The 21,425-nt window shown below is 39.0% G+C and overlaps 1 protein-coding gene across 3 annotated transcripts in view; it reads right to left on the bottom strand.

Annotated features, from left to right (window-relative positions):
* STAM (signal transducing adaptor molecule) overlaps nt 1-19,358 on the bottom strand; it is a 72,441-nt gene extending 53,083 nt beyond the window's left edge. Inside the window, exons 1-2 of one of the 3 annotated variants that reach the window (XM_019035442.4) lie at nt 18,456-19,358; nt 2,357-2,441 (exon numbers count right to left, since the gene is read on the bottom strand). In XM_019035442.4, the coding sequence (XP_018890987.1) occupies nt 2,357-2,441; nt 18,456-18,495 (125 nt within the window). In that variant the 5' untranslated portion in view covers nt 18,496-19,358. Of the gene's footprint in view, nt 1-2,356; nt 2,443-18,455 lie in introns of those variants that run through there. The other 2 variants (XM_063709919.1, XM_055352245.1) reach the window with 2 other exon arrangements.
* Between the last annotated feature and the right edge of the window lie 2,067 nt (nt 19,359-21,425).

Below are 21,425 nucleotides of genomic sequence, written 5' to 3'. Positions count from 1 at the left end.
ATGAAGTGGTCTAGCTTGGTGCCCAGTCTTCAACAGAAACTGTCACAAAATATGACTTCAATCAAAAGCAGGCAGAGTTGCACTCATTCAGCCATGTGCCAGGTACTGTTATAAACACTTGACAAAGCTAATCTCAAAGTCACAACAACTCCCCTATGAAGATGATACTATTATTATTCTTAGGTGGCAAACTGGAAAAGTAAGGCCCAGAAAGATAAGTTACTTACCCAGTATGACATAGCTAAATGGCTAGAGCCAAGATTTGAACCCAGGCAATCTCCCTCTAGAGTACATGATCTCCACCACTAAGCTATTTGCTTCTTTCCCATGTGCAACAGAAGTTCATGGACCATTCATTCTACAAATCTACTAGGTTTATATCTAAGAAACTTCAGTTCATTAGATATAAGTTACTAAAATGCAGGAAAAAACACAAATAAGAATAGTTTTGATAGAGTGCTTTGAGGATTCAGAGGATCATACCATTGTCAGTAAAGGGGATAAGGAAAGTCTTTGTGGAAGAAGTGGTATCTACATTGGGTCTGAAAGGATATGAGATACAGAGATGGGAAATTAAAGAGGAAAACATTCCATCCTCAAGAAACAAAAGGACCAAAAGCATCAAACTAAGGTAGAAAAAAAGCACTGGAACTCAGATAGTTGAGCTGAAATGAATGTTATACAGGAGGGAAAAAAATGAAAATGAATGATTCAGAAGACTAAGGAGTTTAAACTGAACTCAGTATGGAAGGTAGGGGAGTAACACGAACACAGCTGTTATACAGCAACTGGATATAAGAATTAGAAAAGAGATGGAAACAGAAAAAAAATGCCGGTGGGTTAATTCGCTAGCCTAGGCAAGGTAAGGAACGTCCAAAGTAAAGTACGACAAATAAAAATGGAGAAAAGGGAACGCGATATGCAACACACAGTAGTTAAAAATTTTCAATTAAATTAATGAACCAGGTCAGAATATACTAAAATGTAAATACAACAAAGGGGATGGATGGGACCACATTTGGGAGATTCTTTGGGAACATCATAGTGGGAGGACATTATGGGCCAAAAAAAGCTAGAGTGGAGGGTAGACAGCCCCTGAAGAAAACTGCCTCTGCACCATTTGGCTATGCTCAAAAACTTGATTAAGGAGACTTTTAAACATCAACATTTTGAGAGAAGGCAGATGGACAGAATTGAGTAATAAATGTGGAGGTGACTCAAGTTTTAGTGCAATGAAAGAATCATCTTGTCATTAATAGAAATGGAAAAACTGAAGGAAAGTAGGTTTAAAGCAAAAAGAGACAGGAGTTCTGGTTTCTAGATGGTGAGATGAAGGCTTATATAGAACGATATCCAGAAATAATGCAGTGTCCATAAGACTAGTGCTTGAGTAAGAAGAGCTGAAAATACAGATGCCATCTACATAAAGACAGCTGGAAGTTGTGAGACCAAAAGAAAAAATCTTAGAAATAAAAAATGAATCAGGGAAAGTTTCAGGAACATCTATATTTAGGGGTGAAGGAAGAAGAGGCAAAGAAGACACTGGCAAAGGCTTCATATTACCACTGCAAATATCAAGTATAATGCAGCAGTGCTTCCTAATCTTTTTCACATGAAAGTGCACAAATAAGACCATACCATTTGTGTGGCATAAAGCAGTAAATGAAACTGCTAAAGGCTCATGCTGTTAGCCCAGGAGCTGAAGAAATCACCCATATCCACACCAATTAATCCAATTATTGTACTGTTTGGAAAGCTCTGTAATATATGCCAAAAAGTTTAAGATTCTATTCCCCTAATCTTTCAATAGAAAGAAAAAATTTCTTTTCAATTCCACCTAACTGATTCATTAGGTGGAATGTTACAAATCTGACAAAGGAGAAAAGAACTCATAAATAACCATGAAACTTGGTAACTGAGAAATCACTAATAACTCTAAAATCAGTGGAAAAAATGAGATTCCAGAAGAAAATATGAAGGAGGGTGATTAAAGTATCAACTTTTTACCAGCCATGTTATCCTAACTGGTTAAAAGGTATATAAACTAAATGAGATGATTCTTCAAATCTTTTTAATAAAAATATTCTCTTTGTAAACTAAATTTAATGCTAATATACTTTACCTCCTGATCCTTCTTTTTTAAGAGACGGGGTCTCACTATGTTGCCCTGACTCGTGTACCTTGGCTGTTCATGGGTGTAATCATCACACACTGCAGCCTCTAACTCCTGGGCTCAAGCGATCCTCCCACCTCATCCTACCGAGGGGCTGGGCCTACAGGTGCAAGCCACTGCACCTGGCCTTTCGTGTTTTTTAAAAAGGAAGAATAAAAATCCTTTGAAACGCTAAATACTTACCCAGTGCGAGACTGACCAACTTTATCACAGATATCCAAAATGAGGCCCCAGTCCTCAGCAGTATTCATCTCGCTGGTTGCTTTCTCTGTAGATTGTAAAGGGGATTGCAGAAACATTATTTTTTAAATCTTTAAAAGATACATAATCACATTGAAATCACAAAACGATAGTATAATCAAGTCTTAACAACAAATCAGAATAGTTGCCAGCATTCTAGTTATTTTCATGGCCATCTTGAAAAGATGTACCCTCATTATCTCTTGCAATTATTTTCCCTATTCACAATGCAGTTGCTTCTTTACTTAGTATAAAATAAAAGGCATTGATTTTTCTTTATAAAAAAATTATATATAGGTCTACCACCATCTGCAAATAGAAAGACTAAAATAAGAAATACTATTTTCATTAGCAAAAGATTATTTACTTGCTAATAAATCTTTATAAAAATGTTTCAGGTAATTAAGTTAATTATTTAGCTAGTTTTGTGGATTTTTTTTTTTTGATAATATGGAGAGGGGACTGAAGGAAAGAAAACCAAGTTTTCACTGAATGTATTTCCTTAAATAAAAACTTATTTAAGTGTTCAGAGAAAATAACTGCCTGTTGTTTATCCTAAGACATTATTCTTCAAAAGTGAAGAGGAAATAAACACTTTCTCAACAAAAATTGAGGGAATCTACTGCAAGTACACCTGCCTTGAAAGCAATGTTAGCAGAACTTCTTAACAAAGAAGAAAAATTATGTAAGTCCGAAACTTGTATCTACATAAAGAAAAAAACAGCATTAGAGGCTGGGCAGGATGGCTCATGCCTGTATTCTCAGCATTTTGGGAGGCCGAGGTGGGAGGATCACTTGAGGATGGGAATTGGAGACCAGTCTGGGCAGCAGAGCAAGGCCTCATCTTTAAAAAAATAATTAGCTGGGCCTGGTGGCATGCACCTGTATTCCCAGCTACCGAGAAGGCTGAAGTGGGAGGATCACTTGAGCCCAGGAGGTTGAGCCTGAAGTTAGCTATGGTCGTACACTGCACTCCAGTTAGGCAACAGAGCAAGATCCTATCTCTTTAAAAAAAAAAAAAAAAAAAAAAAAGAGGAAGAGAACAAAGATGGAATACCCGAAGATAAAAATAATAACTTTTATTTTTATTTTTATTTTTCTTCTTACTCTAACAGAAAATAGTTTATTCTAAATAATAACAGCAACAATGTATTCATTACCTACGATTTTATATATATTCTGATATTCTTATGTATGCTTCCATGTAAGTAGAATGAATGACAGCAATGACGCAAGGGATGGGAAGGAGGAATTGATAATATTTTCATTTATTATAAGGTACTTGCATTACACATGAAGTGGTACAGTGTTATCTGAAAGCAGACTTGGATTAGTTGTGAATGTATATTGAAAACTCTTAGGCAATTACTAAAAAAAAAAGATTTTAAAAAAGTATAACTGCTATGCTAAGAAAGGAGATAAAATGGAATCATGCAAACTGCTTAATTAAAATCACAAAAGCCAAAAAAAGGCGAAATAGAAAATGGGAACAAAAAACAAGGGCAATGAATAGAAAACAGTAACAAATATGGTAGCTATTAACACAAGTATATTAACAGTCACTTTACATGTCAATGGTCTGCATACTACACCAATTAAAAGGCAGAAATTGTCAAAGTGAATCAAAAAACAACACACAACTGTATGTTGTCTATAAGAAACTCACTTTAGACATAAAAACATATAGAGATTAAAAGTTAAAGGATGAGGCCAGGCACAGTGGCTTTTGCCTGTAATCCCAACACTATGGGAGGCTGACATGGGCAGATCACTTGAGCCCAGGAATTCAAGACTAGCCTGGGCAACATGATGAAACCTCTCCTCTACAAAAAAATACAAAAATTAGCTGAACATACTCAGGAGGCTGAGATAGGAGGATCACTTGAACCCGGGAGGTAGAGGTTGCAGTGAACCAAGATTGCACCACTGCACTCCAGCCTGGGCGACAGAGCAAGACCAAAAAAAAAGAAATGGATAGGTCAGGTAGGCAGAAAATCAGAAAGGACATAGTTGAACTCAACAACACCATCAGTCAACTGTATATAATTGACAATTGACATCTATAGACTACTTCATCCAAAAACAACAGAATACACATTCTTCCCAAGCTCTCATGCAGCATTCACCAAGACAGAACACCTTCTGGGCCATAAAACAAACCAAGACAAATCTAAAAAAACAGAAATCACATAGTGATTACAATGGAATAAACTAGAAATCAATAACAGAAAGATAGCTGGAAAATCCCAAAGTATATGGAGACTAACACACTTTTAAACGAGTAAAAAAAAACTTGAAAGAAATTTTAAAATACTTTGAACTAAGTGAAAATACAACTTCGCAAAATTTGTGGGATGCAACAAAAGCAGTGGTTAGAGGGAAATTTATAGCATTGAATACATACTTTTAAAAAGAATCAAGATCTAAAATCAATAAGCTTCTACCTTAGGAAACTAGAAGAGCAAATTAAATCCAAACTAAGCAAGCAGAAGAAAACAAACAACAAAAATTAGAGCAGAAACCAATGAATCTGAACATAAGACCAATACAGAAAATCAGCACAACCAAAACCTGGTTATTTTAAAAGATCAATAAAACCGATATGCTGCTAGCCATGCTAAACTAAGGAAAAAAAAAAAGAGAGAGAGAGAGAAAACACCAATTACTAATATCAGAAATGAAAGAAGGGACATCACAACAAACCCCATGGACATTAAAAAGAAAATGAAGGAATATTATGAACAACTCTATGCCCACAAAATTGATAACCTAGATGAAATGGACCAATGCCTTGAAAGACATAATCTGCTGAAATACATACAAGAAACAGACAATCTAAATGGCCCACATCTATTTAAAAAACTGAATCAATAATTAATAATCTTCCAAAACAGAAAGCACAGGCCCAGATGGGTTCACTGGTGAATTTTACCAAATATTTAAGGAAGAAATTATACTAATTCTGTGTAATCTCTTGCAGTATATAGAAGCAGAGGAGATACTTCGTAACTCATTCTGTGAGGCCAGCATTACTCTGATACCAAAACCAGACAAAAACATTACAAGAAAACTATAGGCCAATATCTCTCATGAACATAAATGCAAAAATCCTCAACAAAATGTTACAGGTAGTAAGACAGGTATGAGCAGGGCAGGAGAGGGTTCTCCCACAGCCACTAGGAATGTTGGGTGATTCAGCAATTATCACATTGCCTCTCTAAAAGTGATAAATTGGCAGCTTGCACCAGGGAGAGAGAAGCTCCTAACAGTCCACAAGTGTTAAACATTAAAGTGTTAATTGAATGCAGGCACCAGGGAGAAGCAAAAAAGGGGGCTCCAATAAAATCTCAGGCACTGGGTGAGTGAGCCCAGGCAGGGGCATTAAGAGACAAAATGGCAGTATACAACCTTCCTGGGGCACTCCACCAGAAAAGGGAAGAAAGCCTCCGATGGGCATGCATACAACTTTCTAAACACACTGTGCATGCTCACCTCCCAAGTATAAGGAGGGCACTGCGCATGTGGGCCGCCCACCCTAAGGGAAGAATCACAGGAAATGGGCCAACCTATAGAGTCCTGGGATCAAAGTTAAACACCGCACTTACTCTTCAAGTCGCCCACTTGGATTTCTTCCAAGTGCACTTTCCTTTCTTTCCTGCTGTAAAGCTTTTTAATAAACTTCCACTCCTGCTCTGAAACTTGCTTCATCTCTTTGTCTGCCTTACGCCCCTTAGATGAATTCTTTCTTCTGAGGAGGCAAGAACTGAGATTGGTGCAGACCCACACAGACTCACTGCCAGTAACTCAGATACCTTCCACCGATTACAAAAACATCAGCAAACTGAATCCAACAATGTATAAAAAGAATTACATATGCCATGACCAATTAAGATTCATCCCAGGTATGCAAGGCTGATTCAACATTTGAACCGTTACCCTCCAAGAAATCAGAAGACTATTTTCTGGGGGCTCTATGTCAGCCCAAGAGGAAAGACCTAAAGACAGTAATATTGCAGGGGGAGGAGTGGAGAGGCAGAATTCCATAGTCAATGGCCCACCAGACCAACCTACAGTGAAGTTAAAAGTCAATGAGACCTAACCACATGATCAGAACTTCCAATGTGCTTTTGATTTCTCCAGTATTAGCCATGGGCAAACAAGTAAGCTATTTGAAAGTATCTTTTTTTTTTTTTTTTTTGAGACGGAGTCTCGCTCTGTCACCCAGGCTGGAGTGCAGTGGTGCGATCTCGGCTCACTGCAACCTCCACCTCCCAGGTTCAAGTGATTCTCCTGCCTCAGCCTCCTGAGTAGCTGGGACTACAGGCGCATGCCCCAACGTCCAGCTAATTTTTTTGTATTTTTAGTACAGACGGGTTTCACCGTGTTAGCCAAGATGGTCTCCATCTCCTGACCTGGTGACTCACCCACCTTGGCCTCCCAAAGTGCTGGGATTGCAGGCGTGAGGAAACTATCTTCTAATGTGGAAGATAAAGAAAAAGACCAAAAAAAGAAAAAGAAAAAAGCAACTTAAGAGAAAAAGAATACGCGTAGGAGGAAAAAAAACTTTAAAAAAATCATTATATTTCAAAACAACAGCTGTACAGAAGCAGAGGGTAACCAGTCTTAACTGGAACACTGCAATTCAAAGAGCAGATATGCTGAAAGATAACATCACCAAGATCTTCAATAGCAGTCTCCATTTTTTAAACACAGATGGGTTGGGGGGACGGTGGAAATGACTCATACCAAGATTCTTATCTGTAATGGTTGGTCTTGACCAAGTGATAATGAAATTCTTGTTTCCACACTCTCCTCCATGCCCTGCTGCCTAGATCAACAGAGTACACTTATTTCCTCATTTTGACCTACTACTGAGAGCGGAAGTATGTCAAGTGAGTTTAATCGCAAAAAATTGAAAGCAGTCAACTCTGACCAAATATTTTACAGGTGTATAATACCTGCTATATATCACAGCATCACCTGCTAGTTAGTCACTACCACTGGACAACTAAAATAAGCATCTAGTAAAGACCAAGTGGATAATAACCAATGGGTATTGGTTAGGTAGGGTACCTACCTAGCTACCCTAAAATCTTCTAACATAGAAGATAGCAAAAGCAGGTTATTCACACAAATTAATTCCTTGCATAAGAATTAATACAAAGATCCAAACAATTCATGATCTCAATAAAGCGATTTACTTGCAAGCAATTATAAAATTTGAACACATATTCAGCAAAATGGAATAGCCTTCTAGTCCATGCCATACCCTACCAGAAGTAGCTTACAATCTAAGAAAGGAAATGAAACCAGCAGATAGACTTACATTTAAGATTGAAAGGGTTTCAAATAATGCAAAGCCCAAAGCAAACTGAAAGACAGGTAAAGATCCTGGAGAGAGATCTGTTTCTAATTAAGTGAATAAAGTAAAAAGTAAAGTCATCAAAACAGAAAAGAAGTATAATGAAGAATCTAGGCTGGCTGAAATACAGACTACTTTGTGAAAATTTGGAATAATAAGAGAACAACATTAAGACCTAAAATACTAGCTCAGGTGTTTGCACTGCTTCAAGAAACATCAGAATCCCAGGAGTTCCAAATAAGGAAATAAAACAACAAGACCCAGACTTTTTTGAAAAATATTAATCTATCACCAATATGTAAAAGTGGTTTGGAAGAGGGAAAAGAGGAGAACTAGCTCAAATTTACCTATCATTGCTCAAGTTTTGGTAATATATTGTAAATCCCTTGAAAATAATAAGGTTTACTTTGGGGAATTATTTCAATAACCATGCTCTCAGTCTAAGTGCTCAAAAAAATGATAAGACTACTCATGTATCTGCAATATGAAGCCACAAAAAGTCACAGTAACACATTGACCTTAAATAATACCTGGTTTAGCCAGGCGCGGTGACCCACGCCTGTAATCCCAGCACTTTGGGAGGCCGAGGTGGGCGGATCACGAGGTCAGGAGATAGAGACCATCCTGGCTAACACAGTGAAACCCCATCTCTACTAAAAATACAAAAAATTAGCCAGGCTTGGTGGTGGGCGCATGTAGTCCCAGCTACCTGGGAGGCTGAGGCAGGAGAATGGCGTGAACCCAGGAGGTGGAGCTTGCAGTGAGCTGAGATCATGCCACTGCACTCCAGCCTGGGTGACAGAGCAAGCCTCCATCTCAATAATAATAATAATAATAATAACAATAATACCTGGTTTAATGGTTTTCAAACTTAACTTTCAAATGCAGAAACCCTCTACAATGCACTGCTAACTACCCAGAGGGCTAGCATACTTCTGATGCTAACTACCCAGTCAGCAAAGACTTCACAGGTTGAAGACACAGCTCTCCGTAAGACTCCCTTCACTTCAAACCTCAGACACAAGCTCTGGGGCCCCCAGGCACTTCTGACCAACTGGATACAAACTGGGAGTTCCCACTACCCTTCAGGATTGATAATTCACCATAGCAACTCACACAGAAAGTACTATACTTACAATTAGAGTTTTATCATAAAAAACACAAACCAGGACCAGCCAATAGAGATACACAGTTGTCTCTTGGTATACATGGGAGGTTGGTTCCAGGATCTTCCACAGATACCAAAATGTATGGATGCTCAAGTCCCTAATATAAAATGGCATTGAATTTGCATAAAGCCTTTGCACATCCTCCTATATACTTTAATTTCTCTAGATTACTTATCATGCCTAATTCATTGTAAATGTTATGTAAATAACTATACTGTATAGGGCATAATGACAAGAAAAATGTCTCTATGTGTTTCGTATAGACGTGATATTTTTTCCTCTACAAGTTTTGATCCACTGTTGTTTGAATCCATGAATGCAGACCCCCAGATACAAACAACCACCTGTATGGAGCTAGATCTGGGAGGGTCCCAAACATAAAGCTTCTGTGCTAGGAAGCTTCATCACCATCCAAGCACATCACTGTGTATCACCACAATGTGTATCACCTACCAGAATGCTCAACTGAGCTTCAGTGTTCAGAGTTTTTATCCTGTTTTATCAAAACAAACAACCTGTTTTACCAAAACAAACATTTAACTCTGTGAGATGAATCCACACATCACAAAGCATTTTCACAAATAGCTTGTTTCCAGTTTTCATCACGGAATATTCAGTTTTTCAGTGTAGGTTTCAGTGGACTGGGAAATGTACCTTCATGGATTCTACAATTGGGGTTTCATTATATAGGTATGATTTATGAAATATGACCACACAGTGGAACTTAATCTCCAGGTCCCTATCCTTCCCAGGAGGTCCTATGACTCAAAGCCCAAATCCTTTAATCACATGGTTAGTCCTTCTGGAGTGGCCAGCCCCCAGACCGAGTCATCTTATTAGCATAAACTAAGCTATTATCCCAGTGGCCCACCAAAAATAACAAAGATGCTCTTATCACTCAGAAAATTCCAAGGATTTAGAGGCTGTCTCCTAGGAAACAAAGACTAGTCAAATTATTTATCATTCAACACTATAAGAGAATTTTATCTTAAAAGAAACCCAATATATACAGCAAACCCAAGTGGAAGTGCTCTGATTGAGGAGTCCCAGAGCCTGCTCCCTAGGTACTCAACCCCTCTAAAGCCCAAGAATATTGAGTGAGTCATTCTGAACAATATCACTTACTTCATCTTAGAAAAGGAAAGCGTGTTATTACTTTGTTCTGGTAGTGCATTTTAATAATTAATTCATCACTCTCACTGACTGGTAGCCAAGCAGGTTGTTTTTTTTTTTAAGTGCATTTTTTAAAAGAACACACTTAAATTCTAAAACCTGCCACCTTATTTAAAAACATAATAGCTAAGCATATTAAAACTTATTAAAAAGTTAACAGTTTATCTGATCAAATATAAATTGTCTACTATCATAGTTGAGTGCTATCTTACAGTTCTTGATTAATGATATACCAAGGAACATATGATACAGTTATCAGCAGATATTATGTTGAACACTCATGAACTACTTTATTACTTTCCTACACATAAATAGAATCAGCATCTGATTCATCTTTGTATGGATGGATCAGAAACACAACCCACTTCAGAAATCTAAAATTGTTCACTTCATTTATTGAGGCTGCCTCAAAATCATCAAAATCAGTGGCACAATTCTGCTCAGTTATAAAAGAACAAGTATTTTTTTTTAATCAGAAGGATATAAACTACCTACAACATGGTTCTGTGAATAGCAAATGAAGTCAAAACTATTTATTTTCTAAGACAAAAACAGGGTTTGTGGGAAAAGGAAAAGTGACAAAAATAACAGACTTGCTTCTAAAGAATTCAAAGCTTCATAATGATCTCATTTTATCCTGAGATTATCGTTACACTAATACTCAAAAAGAGGAGATTGAGAAATCTGCCCAGCAGTACCCAGAAAAAACATACACAGAGCCTCATTTGAATTTCAATAGTCTTTTCAAAAGATTAGAGAACTTTTTCTGATAAGCAGCAACTTTTGATTTTTCTCAAAATTTATGACTGTCAAAGATCTGGGGAGGTAAGAAATGCTGACAGGATGACTTCGCATCACATTTAGGTGGTGAGGAAAGAACTGTCATTCAGTCAGCCCGAAGATGTAACAGTTCATTAAAAATGGCCAATGGAAAAGTAAGTCTGAAAGAAATTATCCTCTTTGCAAATCAATTCTTCAAAAATCTTTCATCTAATATCCCTGATCCTCCTGGAAACTGTATCTGCAAAGAAAAGTAATCTGAAGCTCTGCTAACCAGAAAAAGAAGTAGGTATCAAAAGAACAGCATGGAAGCATTTCAGAGAGGAACATAAAACAGAAATGATAACCTAGAGGAATTAGAAAAAACGCTTAGAGGAGAGGTAAAATAGGGACAGAAGAACCAAAGAATACAAGTTCTTAATCCAGTGGATATCAGATGGTTAACATACTTGTATTCTGAATTTTCACATTTCTCTCCTATGTTTTAACAGTAACTAATTGCACACCTTAGAATCCAATAGTCCCCACATCTATTTCTAACTTGATTATAAAAGGAGCTAAAAGGTATCCATTGGTTACTACATGCCAAGTGCTATGCTAAGTGCTTTACATGCATCATCTCCTCAAAACAAACCTACTGAGGATTAATGAACAAATAGGTATGTCAAGCCAGAGGATCCACATCTGAAGAGCACAGTGGCATAAAACCAATAAGGAGTGAAATACACCTGCAAGAAAAAAGTGGAAGGTGAGGCTCAAGAGTCACAAAGAAGCCAAACGTAAGAGGCCTTACATGCCCTGCTGAAAAGTTCAAAGTACTGTGAAAGCGGTAGATTCTTCAGAACTTTTTTTTTTTTTTTTTTTTTTTTGAGACGGAGTCTCGCTCTGTCACCAAGGCTGCAATGCAGTGGTGTGATCTTGGCTTACCGCAAGCTCCGCCTCCCAGGTTCACGCTATTCTCCTGCCTCAGCCTCCCAAGTAGCTGGGACTACAGGCGCCCGCCACTACGCCCGGCTAATTTTTTGTATTTTTAGTAGAGATGGGGTTTCACCATGTTAGCCAGGATGGTCTCGATCTGCTGACCTCATAATCCGCCCGCCTCGGCCTCCCAAAGTGCTGGGATTATAGGCGTGAGCCACCGCGCCCAGCCCTCTCTATAAATATTTCAAACGGAGGGGCCACGCGTACATTTACATTTTAAAAATATCACCATCAGCCATCTGGAAAATAACTAGGGAAAAACTGGAAGCAGGGAAGAACAGCTGGAAGCTACTGTACTAATCTGAGAGAGTGGTGATCTAAACCTGGAATCCTTGAGGGCATATTCGGTACCAGGGTATCTGGCACAGGGTAGACAGGATACATTTGTTGTTTAGAATGTAGAAAATTACAACTACAGAAGTCAAGAATTACTCCCAAGTTCACGACTTGTATGACTAAGTAAACTTAGGTACCAACTATCAAAACAGACAAAAAGCATAATTGAGAAGAAAAATTTCAAATGGTTTTGAACATGCTGAACTTGAGATATTTGAAGCCTATTCAACTCTGGTAAAGAGTCAGAATGTCATGTGTTTTCACAAGTAATCCTCATAGCATCCGCATGATGTATAATGGATATTTCTATCCCTATTTACCAAAGTAGAAAGTGAATTCAAAGGGGTCCTATACCTATCCAACTATACATTGTGTCCATTTACTAAGAGTAAATGCTGCAGGTGCAATTTAAGCCCAAAGCCCAAGGTCTTTCTATCATACCACACTTCAGGAGAATGTGACATTAACATTTAAGATTCATCTAGCTTATGATTTATGAGGCTGACTAGACTAAGCAAAGCAGACTAAAAAAATGTCCAAGTATGTAGGACGTGGACTGGTCCAAAGCAGTCTGACTGGGAACACAAATATTCTATTATAGAAACAAAGACATATGATGATTTAGCAGAGGCAGGCAAACGATTCAAAGATGCCTCTTGGGTTTCAAGTCAAGATAACTACAACACTAAAATATTACCAAATTGGCTGGGCCCGGGTGCCTCACATCTGTAATCCCAGCACTTTGGGAGGCTGAGGCAGGCAGATCACTTGAGGCTAGGAGTTCGAGACCAGCCTGGTCAACATGGCAAAACCCCATCTATATTAATGTAAAAAACATTTAAAAACAAACAAAAATGTTACCAAATAATGAATGAAGAGCCAGACTGAGAAAGATAACTTCAGTTTTCTGACAGATGAATTTGTTTTGGAGGGAAAAAAGAACAGCAAATAGAAACACAAGACTAATGTTCTAGAAAAATACCAATAATTCATTATTTGATAAATAATTCTTGAGTGCTTTCTATGTACCAGACACTATCCCTGAAGCATTAGGGGAAAAAAAATGAAAAGTTCTCATCTTGATGGAGTTTACATTCCACACAAAAGATAATCAATCAATTAATGTCAGGTCACTAAGTACTATAAAGAAAAAGAAATGGAACAAAGAAACAGAGTGAGAGGGTAAAGATGCATTTTTTTTAATTCTTTTTTTTTTTTAAAGACAGGGTCTCACTCTCCTGCCCAGGCAAGAGTGCAGTCATAGCTCACTGCAGCCTTGACTTCCCAGGCTCAACCAATCCTCTGGATTCAGCATCCCGAGTAACTGGGACTACAGGCATACCACCATGCCAGCTAACTTTTTTATTGTTTGTAGAGACAGGGTCTCATTATGTTGCCCAGACTGGTCTCCAATTCCTGGCCTCAAGGAATCCTCCTGCCTCAGCTTCCCAAAGTGTAGGGGTTACTGGCGTGAGCCACTGCATTCAGCCCAAGAAGGATATTTTTTACAGAAGATTATTAGGGAAAGCCTCTCTTAGAAAATGACGTTTGAACAGAGTCCTGAATGGGTGTGATGAATATCCAGACCTTCAAATACCTGGGTGAGGAGTATCCCAGGCAAAGAGAGTACCATATAGCTACAGAGGCAGGAATGAGCGTGGAGCGTTCAGATTTAAGAAGCCTGGAATTCAACAGAGTGAGTTTGGAGATCATAATCATATCAGACACACAGGAAGAAGCCATATTGTGAGCCACAATAAAAAAACTTGCATTTCCCTTTAAGTAGGATAGGAAGCTACCAGAGAACTCTGAGCAGGTAAGTGACATTATCTAACATTTTTAAAAGATCACTGACCTTTGTAAATGAGAACTGATTGTAGAGGCAAGAGTGGTAACAAAGAAACCTACCAGAAGGCTCTTGCCACTGACTATGAGAGATAACAATGACTGAAGTAAGGTAAGAATGGTGAGACAGAAAAAGGTGATGATGTGTCCGGACTTTGTTCCCTCTGGTGGGTTTGTGGTCTCGCTGACTTCAAGAATGAAGCCACAGACCTTTGTGGTGAGTGTTACAGCTCTTAAAGGTGGCACGGACCCAAAGAGTGAGCAGCACCAAGATTTATTATGCAGAGTGAAAGAACAAAGCTTCCACAGCATGGAAGGGGACCCGAGCCGGTTGCTGCTGCTGGCTGGGGTGGCCAGCTTTTATTCCCTTATTTGTCCCCGCCCATGTCCTGCTGATTGGTTCATTTTACAGAGTGCTAATTGGTCCATTTTACAAACCTCTAGCTAGCTACAGAGCACTGATTGGTGCATTTTACAAACCTGCAGCTAGCTACAGAGCACTGATTGGTGCGTTTTTACAGAACACTGATGGGTGCATTTTACAATCCCCTTGTAAGACCGAAAAGTTCTCCAAGTCCCCACTTGACCCAGGAAGTCCAGCTAGTTTCACCTGTCAATGAAATTCTGGATATATTTTTAAAGTACAGCCAAAATATCTTGCTGATAGGATGAATGTGAAGTGTGAAGAAATAAGAAGAATCAATGATACTCCTAGACATTGGAGCTCAGTGACAGGAAACAGTAATCATGTTGTCTACTGAGAAGGGCAAGGATGAAGGAATGAGCAGGTTTGGGCAAAGAACTAAGAACTGAGTTTTTGAATGTTTGTTTTTAGACTCTAAGCAGAATCCAAATGGAGATGCTCAGTAAGGAGATGGATATCTAGGTCGAGAGCTCAGGCAAGAGGCTGAGAGTAAGAACAAATCCAGGAGTCACCAGAATACACTAGATATTTAAAGCTAAGAAATTAGATGAGGTTCTTTTTAAAATCTTACTTAATAAAAAGTACAGAAATTTTTCTAAGTGCTTTACAAATATTAACTCAACCCTCTTAACAACTCTCTGAGGTAAGAACTATTATTACTCTTATATTCCATATTAAAGATAAGGAAACTGAGACACAGAGTATCTAAGCAACTAGGCCAAAAATCACACTGCCGGTAAGCAGCAAACCTGGGACTGAATCCAAGCAGTGTGGCCCCAGAGTCTGAATTCTTAACACTAAGCTAAATTGCTTCCCAATACTCTAAGGGAAAAAAAAAAAGTGGAAGGAGAGAAGAGGCTCCGGAACTGAGCCGCAGGGCACTCAACTTTTAGAAGTTGCAAAAAGGGGAAGCAAAAAAATTTAAAAGGAGCTAAGTAGAAAATAAGAAAAAGTTTGGTGTCCTGAAATCCCATGAATAAAATACTGTATATCAAAGAGGAATGCTTAAGAGATCAACAAAGAAATGGACTAGAAAGTGACCATTGGATTTGGCAAGGTGGAAGTCACTAGAGACTTTGAAATACAAACTTGATGAAATAAGTTATCTTTACGTTTCTTCTAAATTCAGCTCTTGAATTATAATGTCCAAAATGAGATTCATTTATTCCATAAATGTTTATTGGAAGTTCTTCAGCATGCCAAACACTGGTCTACAGCTAGGGATACAGCAGTGAACAAATCAAACAAAAATCCCTGTCCTCACAGAGCTCACATTCTAGTAACATCTTTCGGTGTTTCTTCCAAGGGAAAAGCTATCACCAGCATTGTGTCTCTTTATAAAAAATGTTATATTATATAAATCAGTCAGCGAATTTCTGATTCAGCCTCAGATTAAGACTGAAGACAATTAATTTTGAAGATGTGCAAATGTATACGAGTGCTAAGTGATAAATAATTGTATCAAATGAGTTACTTTAACGTTATGACCTATTCATTGGTAGATATGGTGAAAGAAAAAATTGTTAAGTGTATTCTATACACTGTATTCTATATGTTATACTATTAAAAAATAATAAGAGTCTACTGGCTCTGTGCAAGGCTTATGTACGGGGAATCTCTGAGGGGTCTTCTTAGATAAACCTTTTGTAATATTTCAGTACAAAGATTGTGAGAAGAGAATTGGTCCAATACCAAAACCTGAGCAACTTTAAAAAGTAAGCTTTTCTGGAGCAAAACAATGTTGCTACACTGAAGAAGTATACCGTCTGGCAGGCTCAACTGACACATTCTCAACTCAACAAACATTTATTAAACACCTCCTATGTAGCAACCACTCATTAAGGAGGAAATTACAGTATATAACTATCTCGAATGCTAAATAATTCGGTAAAGGCAAAAATGCTAAAATAAGTTAGAGGATTTTGTAAGAAGGTGGAAATTAGAGTGGACTAGTGCAGCGGTTCTCAACTGGGAGGTATTTTGTCCTTCCAGGGGGCATTTAGCAATGTCCTGAGACTTCTAAAATCATGAGTGGGGGCTGGGTGTCACCGGCATCTAGTGGATAAAGGCCAGGGATAAGGCTGAACACCCTACATTGCACAGGACAAACTCCTATGACAAAGATATTTATCTGGCCCAAACCGTCAATAACGTTGCTACTGAGAAACCCTTTGCTACAGTAATCAGGAAATGATTCAGGTGTAACAAGTTGGATTCTGAGTTGGCCTTAACACATAAGGATATGTTGAAAGATAAAAGAAAGCATAAGCATTAGGACAAAAGCATAAACGCAAGAAGGTGCCTGTGTTTGAACTGGGTGGTACAGGTACTAGGAACGGGTTTGACATTAAGAAATTTACCTGAATCCAATGCAAATATGTGTTCACAAAGTCAGTAGACTATAAAGGTGATTGGGTAGTTGCTAGCTAAATTATACAGGACCAAGAAAACTAGACAAAGGTGCTGTAAACAGAAGAAGCAAGTATTAAGAAGCTGTTTTAAGTATTTCCCCTAGAGATTCATGTAGTGAGATGTAAAACTGCTTGAGAGCAGCAACTAGGCCTTGCTCATCACTGTATCTCTTATGTCACTGAGCCGCTGTGTCCTGTAGTGTGTGCTAACTGCTTATTAAATTAAATGCAATTTTCCAATTCATTAAGTATAATCGGTGATCTCCAAGGTTCCGTCCACTGCTAACATTCAGGACACTCATTTAAGGCGGAACAAAAAAGGTAACATCTAGTAAGTGCCAACCACATAAAGGTACTGTAGCAGGCCCTCTAGACATATTATTTAACCGCAGAATGGAATGATGTGTTTTCCCCTCTTTAAAGACAAGAACACTGGAACTCAAAGAATTTAACTTGCCTATGATTTCACCGTGAGCTGAGAAGTGGCAGAGATAAGGAGTGAACCTTTTTCTACTCTTATATAAACCTCCAAGTTTCAGTGACATACTCTAAGGAAGAGTTTAAAAAGAAAAATTCAACATCCACCTTTCATAATTAAAATACACAAAGACAAGTAAATTCATAAGGTTGTCCTTATTCACAGTAATGATTACATTCTGCCATAAGGGATTTGGAAATGGTATTTGGCTTGCTTTCAGTCCACACTTGTGTGCCAAGGTACTACGTGCGTTCAAATTAAACCAAAATTCTCTCCCCGGAAACTCAAATTCCCATAATTATTATCTTCAAGTCAGAAAAAAATAAAATAAAATAAAATAAAAAACAAAAAGCAAACCTATTGAATTGACATCATCAGTACCTAATACCAGTGATTCAGAAAACAACAAAAATGTAGCATTTCAAACTCTTTCCAGATTCAACAACTTCTTCCACACTTCTTTACACCTTTTAAAGTGCAGAGACCTAGCCTAAGAGAGACATCCCAAAGGCTCAGATCCTCAATTCGGTTTCAGTCGTTGCCAAGTATTTCATCTTCATCGCTCCCAACATTTTTGAGAGTCTACCCTTAACCAGAGCTCCCTCCTTCAGTTACTGTTACAAAAGATTTTAAAATCCTCTAAGGAACCTTACCTAAAACATTCTGCCAGTTCCAGACGCTCAACATTTATTTGTCTAGGCAAGCACTTTTGGTACAGGGTTTACAATCCTAATCTAGCCAACATACGCCTTAAGCCCTTCGCTGTTCTTCCAGAAGCACAGTCCCTGCACCAGATGCTACACCAGCTGCTCCTCCCAGGCCCTTTACACCAACCCATTCAGCAGTTCTTTGGCAACCTACAGTCCTAGCTCAAGGCCCATTTCACAGGATGAGTCCCATTTCTTTCAAAGAGGATGCGCCAAGCCCTCAACCTCCTCCCAGCTCTGAAGGAGGGAGCCTCAGGAAAGGGGAAGAGAGAGCTCTTCCTCGGCCCTGGCCCGAGGGTCCTGAATGCAGGCAGGGGCTGGCAGAGTGAGCGTGCAGTCCGGTGAGGAATGGGCAGGGAGAGGCAAAAACACTTACCAACATCCTGATCGAAGGGATTGGTGGCAAAAAGAGGCATCTCCACTGCGTGCCGAGGTGTCCCCGGGGACTCCCCCTCGACAGCACGGGAGTCAGGGCTCGACGTAGGATGGAAGACTCCTCAGGCAAAAAGAGCAACAGAGACTGACTCTACAGAGTCCGCGACAGCTCCTCCTCTCACCCAACCCCACCAACCGCGGCAGCAGCGGCGGCGGCGGCAACAGCAAGGAGCCGAGGAAGCCCCCGCGCGGAGCTTGTCGGGAATCTGGGCGACCTTGGCGCTGCCTGTCTCAAAGCTGCCCCGAGCCTGCCCCATCGGTAAAGGCTGAACAGGGAGTCCCCTCTGCCTGACTGCTCTTTTAATTAGTCACACATAAGAGTGGAATTAGTTCTTGTGTTTTCTGCTTTTCCCTTGGCTAGGAGTCTCCGGAGGACGGGGTCCTTCAGGCGTGCTGAAGCCTACTAACAACCCCAGGAGTGACTGGGAGACCCAAGAGAAAGAAAGCAGGTTGAATTCGGGTCGAGTTGTGCCCCTTTTTTCCTCTCGCTGTCTCGGTTATCATAACCTTGTATTCCCTCTGGAAGGAAATGGAAATTCCTTTGGATCATCCTCTAGGTAAACAGTTTAATTAGCTGTGTGAGGTGACAAACTTGCTCGGATGAAGTCATGGGAGCTGAACGAATTGGCCTGAATCCCAAGAGGGGAGTGTTCAGGGCGCGCGTGTCCCTCGGAGAGGCTGAGGTAACGCTGGCTCCTTCCCGGGATTCTCTGAACGCCCGGCTTTGGAATCTGCAGACAGCTCTTCTAGTAGGGCGTTGGCACATACTGACTAACCGTGCAATCACTCAGCAGCTGTGATGGTTGGTGACATGTCTTTCACAGCCCAAGATAGCCTCCCTAGACTGAGCAAAAAAAAGAAAACAGAAAAAAACTGGAGCTAAAAGTTGATCAGTGAGTGATTCCTAGCAACCCAAAATGTTGGTTTATTTTACTTATAAGTTTAGTTAACCAATAAAAATTATTCTCTGTGTGATGGAGAAGTTTTAAGGAGCATCTACTAGAGATGTTGCGTCCCACTTGGAACAAACTTAGTAAGCACATCTTGTACCTAAATGAAAATTATCCCGCAAATTACAGCATCTCCAAATGTAGCGTGGAAACTAATATTGACATGTCAACACAGGATTAATACATAGTAATCAAAGAGTGCTTAAAAATTCATTAAAAATGAAGTCCCACCTCTAAAAGTGAAATGTGCAAATTAAAGTAGCAGTTAGATAATGTTTTGTCATTTAGGTAAAAATTACAAAGAATCGGCCGGGCGCGGTGGCTCACGCCTGTAATCCCAGCACTCTGGGAGGCCGAGGCCGGCAGATCACCTGAGGTCAGGAGTTCAAGACCAGCCTGGCCATGGTGAAACCCCGTCTCTACTAAAAATACAAAAAATTAGCCGGACGTGGTGGTGCGCGCTTGTAATCCCAGCTATTCGGGAGGCTGAGGCTGGGAATCGCTTGAACCCGGGAGCGAAACTCCGTCTCAAAAAAAGAGAAAAACTGCAAAGAATCAGGGATGTGAGGAGTCAGACACTCACATACTGTTGGATGAAGTGTAAATACTGTATAATCTTCCTAAGGGAAATATTTGGAAGCCTGTAAAAAAATTTTTAAAACCTTAGGACCCAGCAATTCCATTTCGGCAAATTAATCCTAAAGACATTCTTTTAAAACATGAACAAAGGTATACCTGGCAACATTGTCTAAAGGATCAAAGCATTGCCAGCCATTAAATGTCCCACATTAAGTGATTGGACAAATTGCTTCACCTCTTGGTGTCTCAGTTTCCTCATGTGTAAGAAACAGGAATAATAGGGTTGTGAGGATCAAATGAATTAGTACAAGCAAAACGCTTATTACAGTCCCTGGCATAGAGTAAGCACTAAATAAGTGTAACTGATCACTGTAATTTACACTGGTCAATTAAATCATAGTACATAAGATGTGAAAACTACACAGCCATTTAAGGTGCATAATACAGATTCATATTTACATAGACATCTGAATACACAAATTTTCAGAAGGAAGTTACAAACGTTATAAAATTACAAATGCCCACAATTTAAAAAATCTGAAAGGAAATACATGAGAATATTATGACATGATTGTCTCTGAGTGGCAAGATTCTAGACAATGTTTTTGTTCTTTGTGCATTTTATTATTCAAAATATTTTAATGATGAGCGTGTATTCCTTTCAAAAGCAGAAAAAATGTTAAAATACAACAATGTCAAAAATGGTATGTTGGTACTACCAGTTTCTTAATGTTTTGAAGGGCCAATACCAAAAGCGTGCTTGTGTTTCATTATGACAAGTATAGAATTATTCGGAAATATCACGACTGATACGGAAGTCAGAACATTCCCTCTCAAAAATGTGCTTTGATTGCTGGGCTGACAGAATTAGGTGACAACTTGTTTACCTTAAGATCCTGAGCAGTGTCTTGGGCCATTATCATAAGTGCCTGAGCCAGATATTGCTGGCTCAGACTGGGTGTATCAGAGCCAGATATTGATGAAAATGCATTTGTACATGTTCTCTACTCCGGACTGAATTACTCTGTTGCCAGCAATAAGCCAGGGCACAAACTGTTCAAGCCTTGATTATCAATATGTGTGCACTGGGAATAATACATACTAGTATTGAGAGCAGTATCCGTGTATTCTGACCTAGAATGACTTTAGCTGTGGGGGCAGGGGGGTCTCGATGATTAATGTGCTGTATAAATAATAAACATTTTTTAAATATAAAATTTTTAATATTTAACTTAAAAGACAAACATAAAAAGTGAAATGCTTTGTATTTTGTGGTTAACGTCCCTTATTATCCCTTTAAAATACTGAAATTCTATGAGTTTCACTTTTAGTATTACCACAGTTTTTAAAACGTTTTGAAGACTACATATCAATGGCATATT

This window comes from Gorilla gorilla, chromosome 8 (assembly GCF_029281585.2).
Source record: "Gorilla gorilla gorilla isolate KB3781 chromosome 8, NHGRI_mGorGor1-v2.1_pri, whole genome shotgun sequence".
Lineage (NCBI taxonomy): Eukaryota > Metazoa > Chordata > Mammalia > Primates > Hominidae > Gorilla > Gorilla gorilla.
The sequence above is the reverse complement of the archived record's forward strand: the minus strand, read 5'-3'. Positions and strand labels throughout refer to the sequence as shown.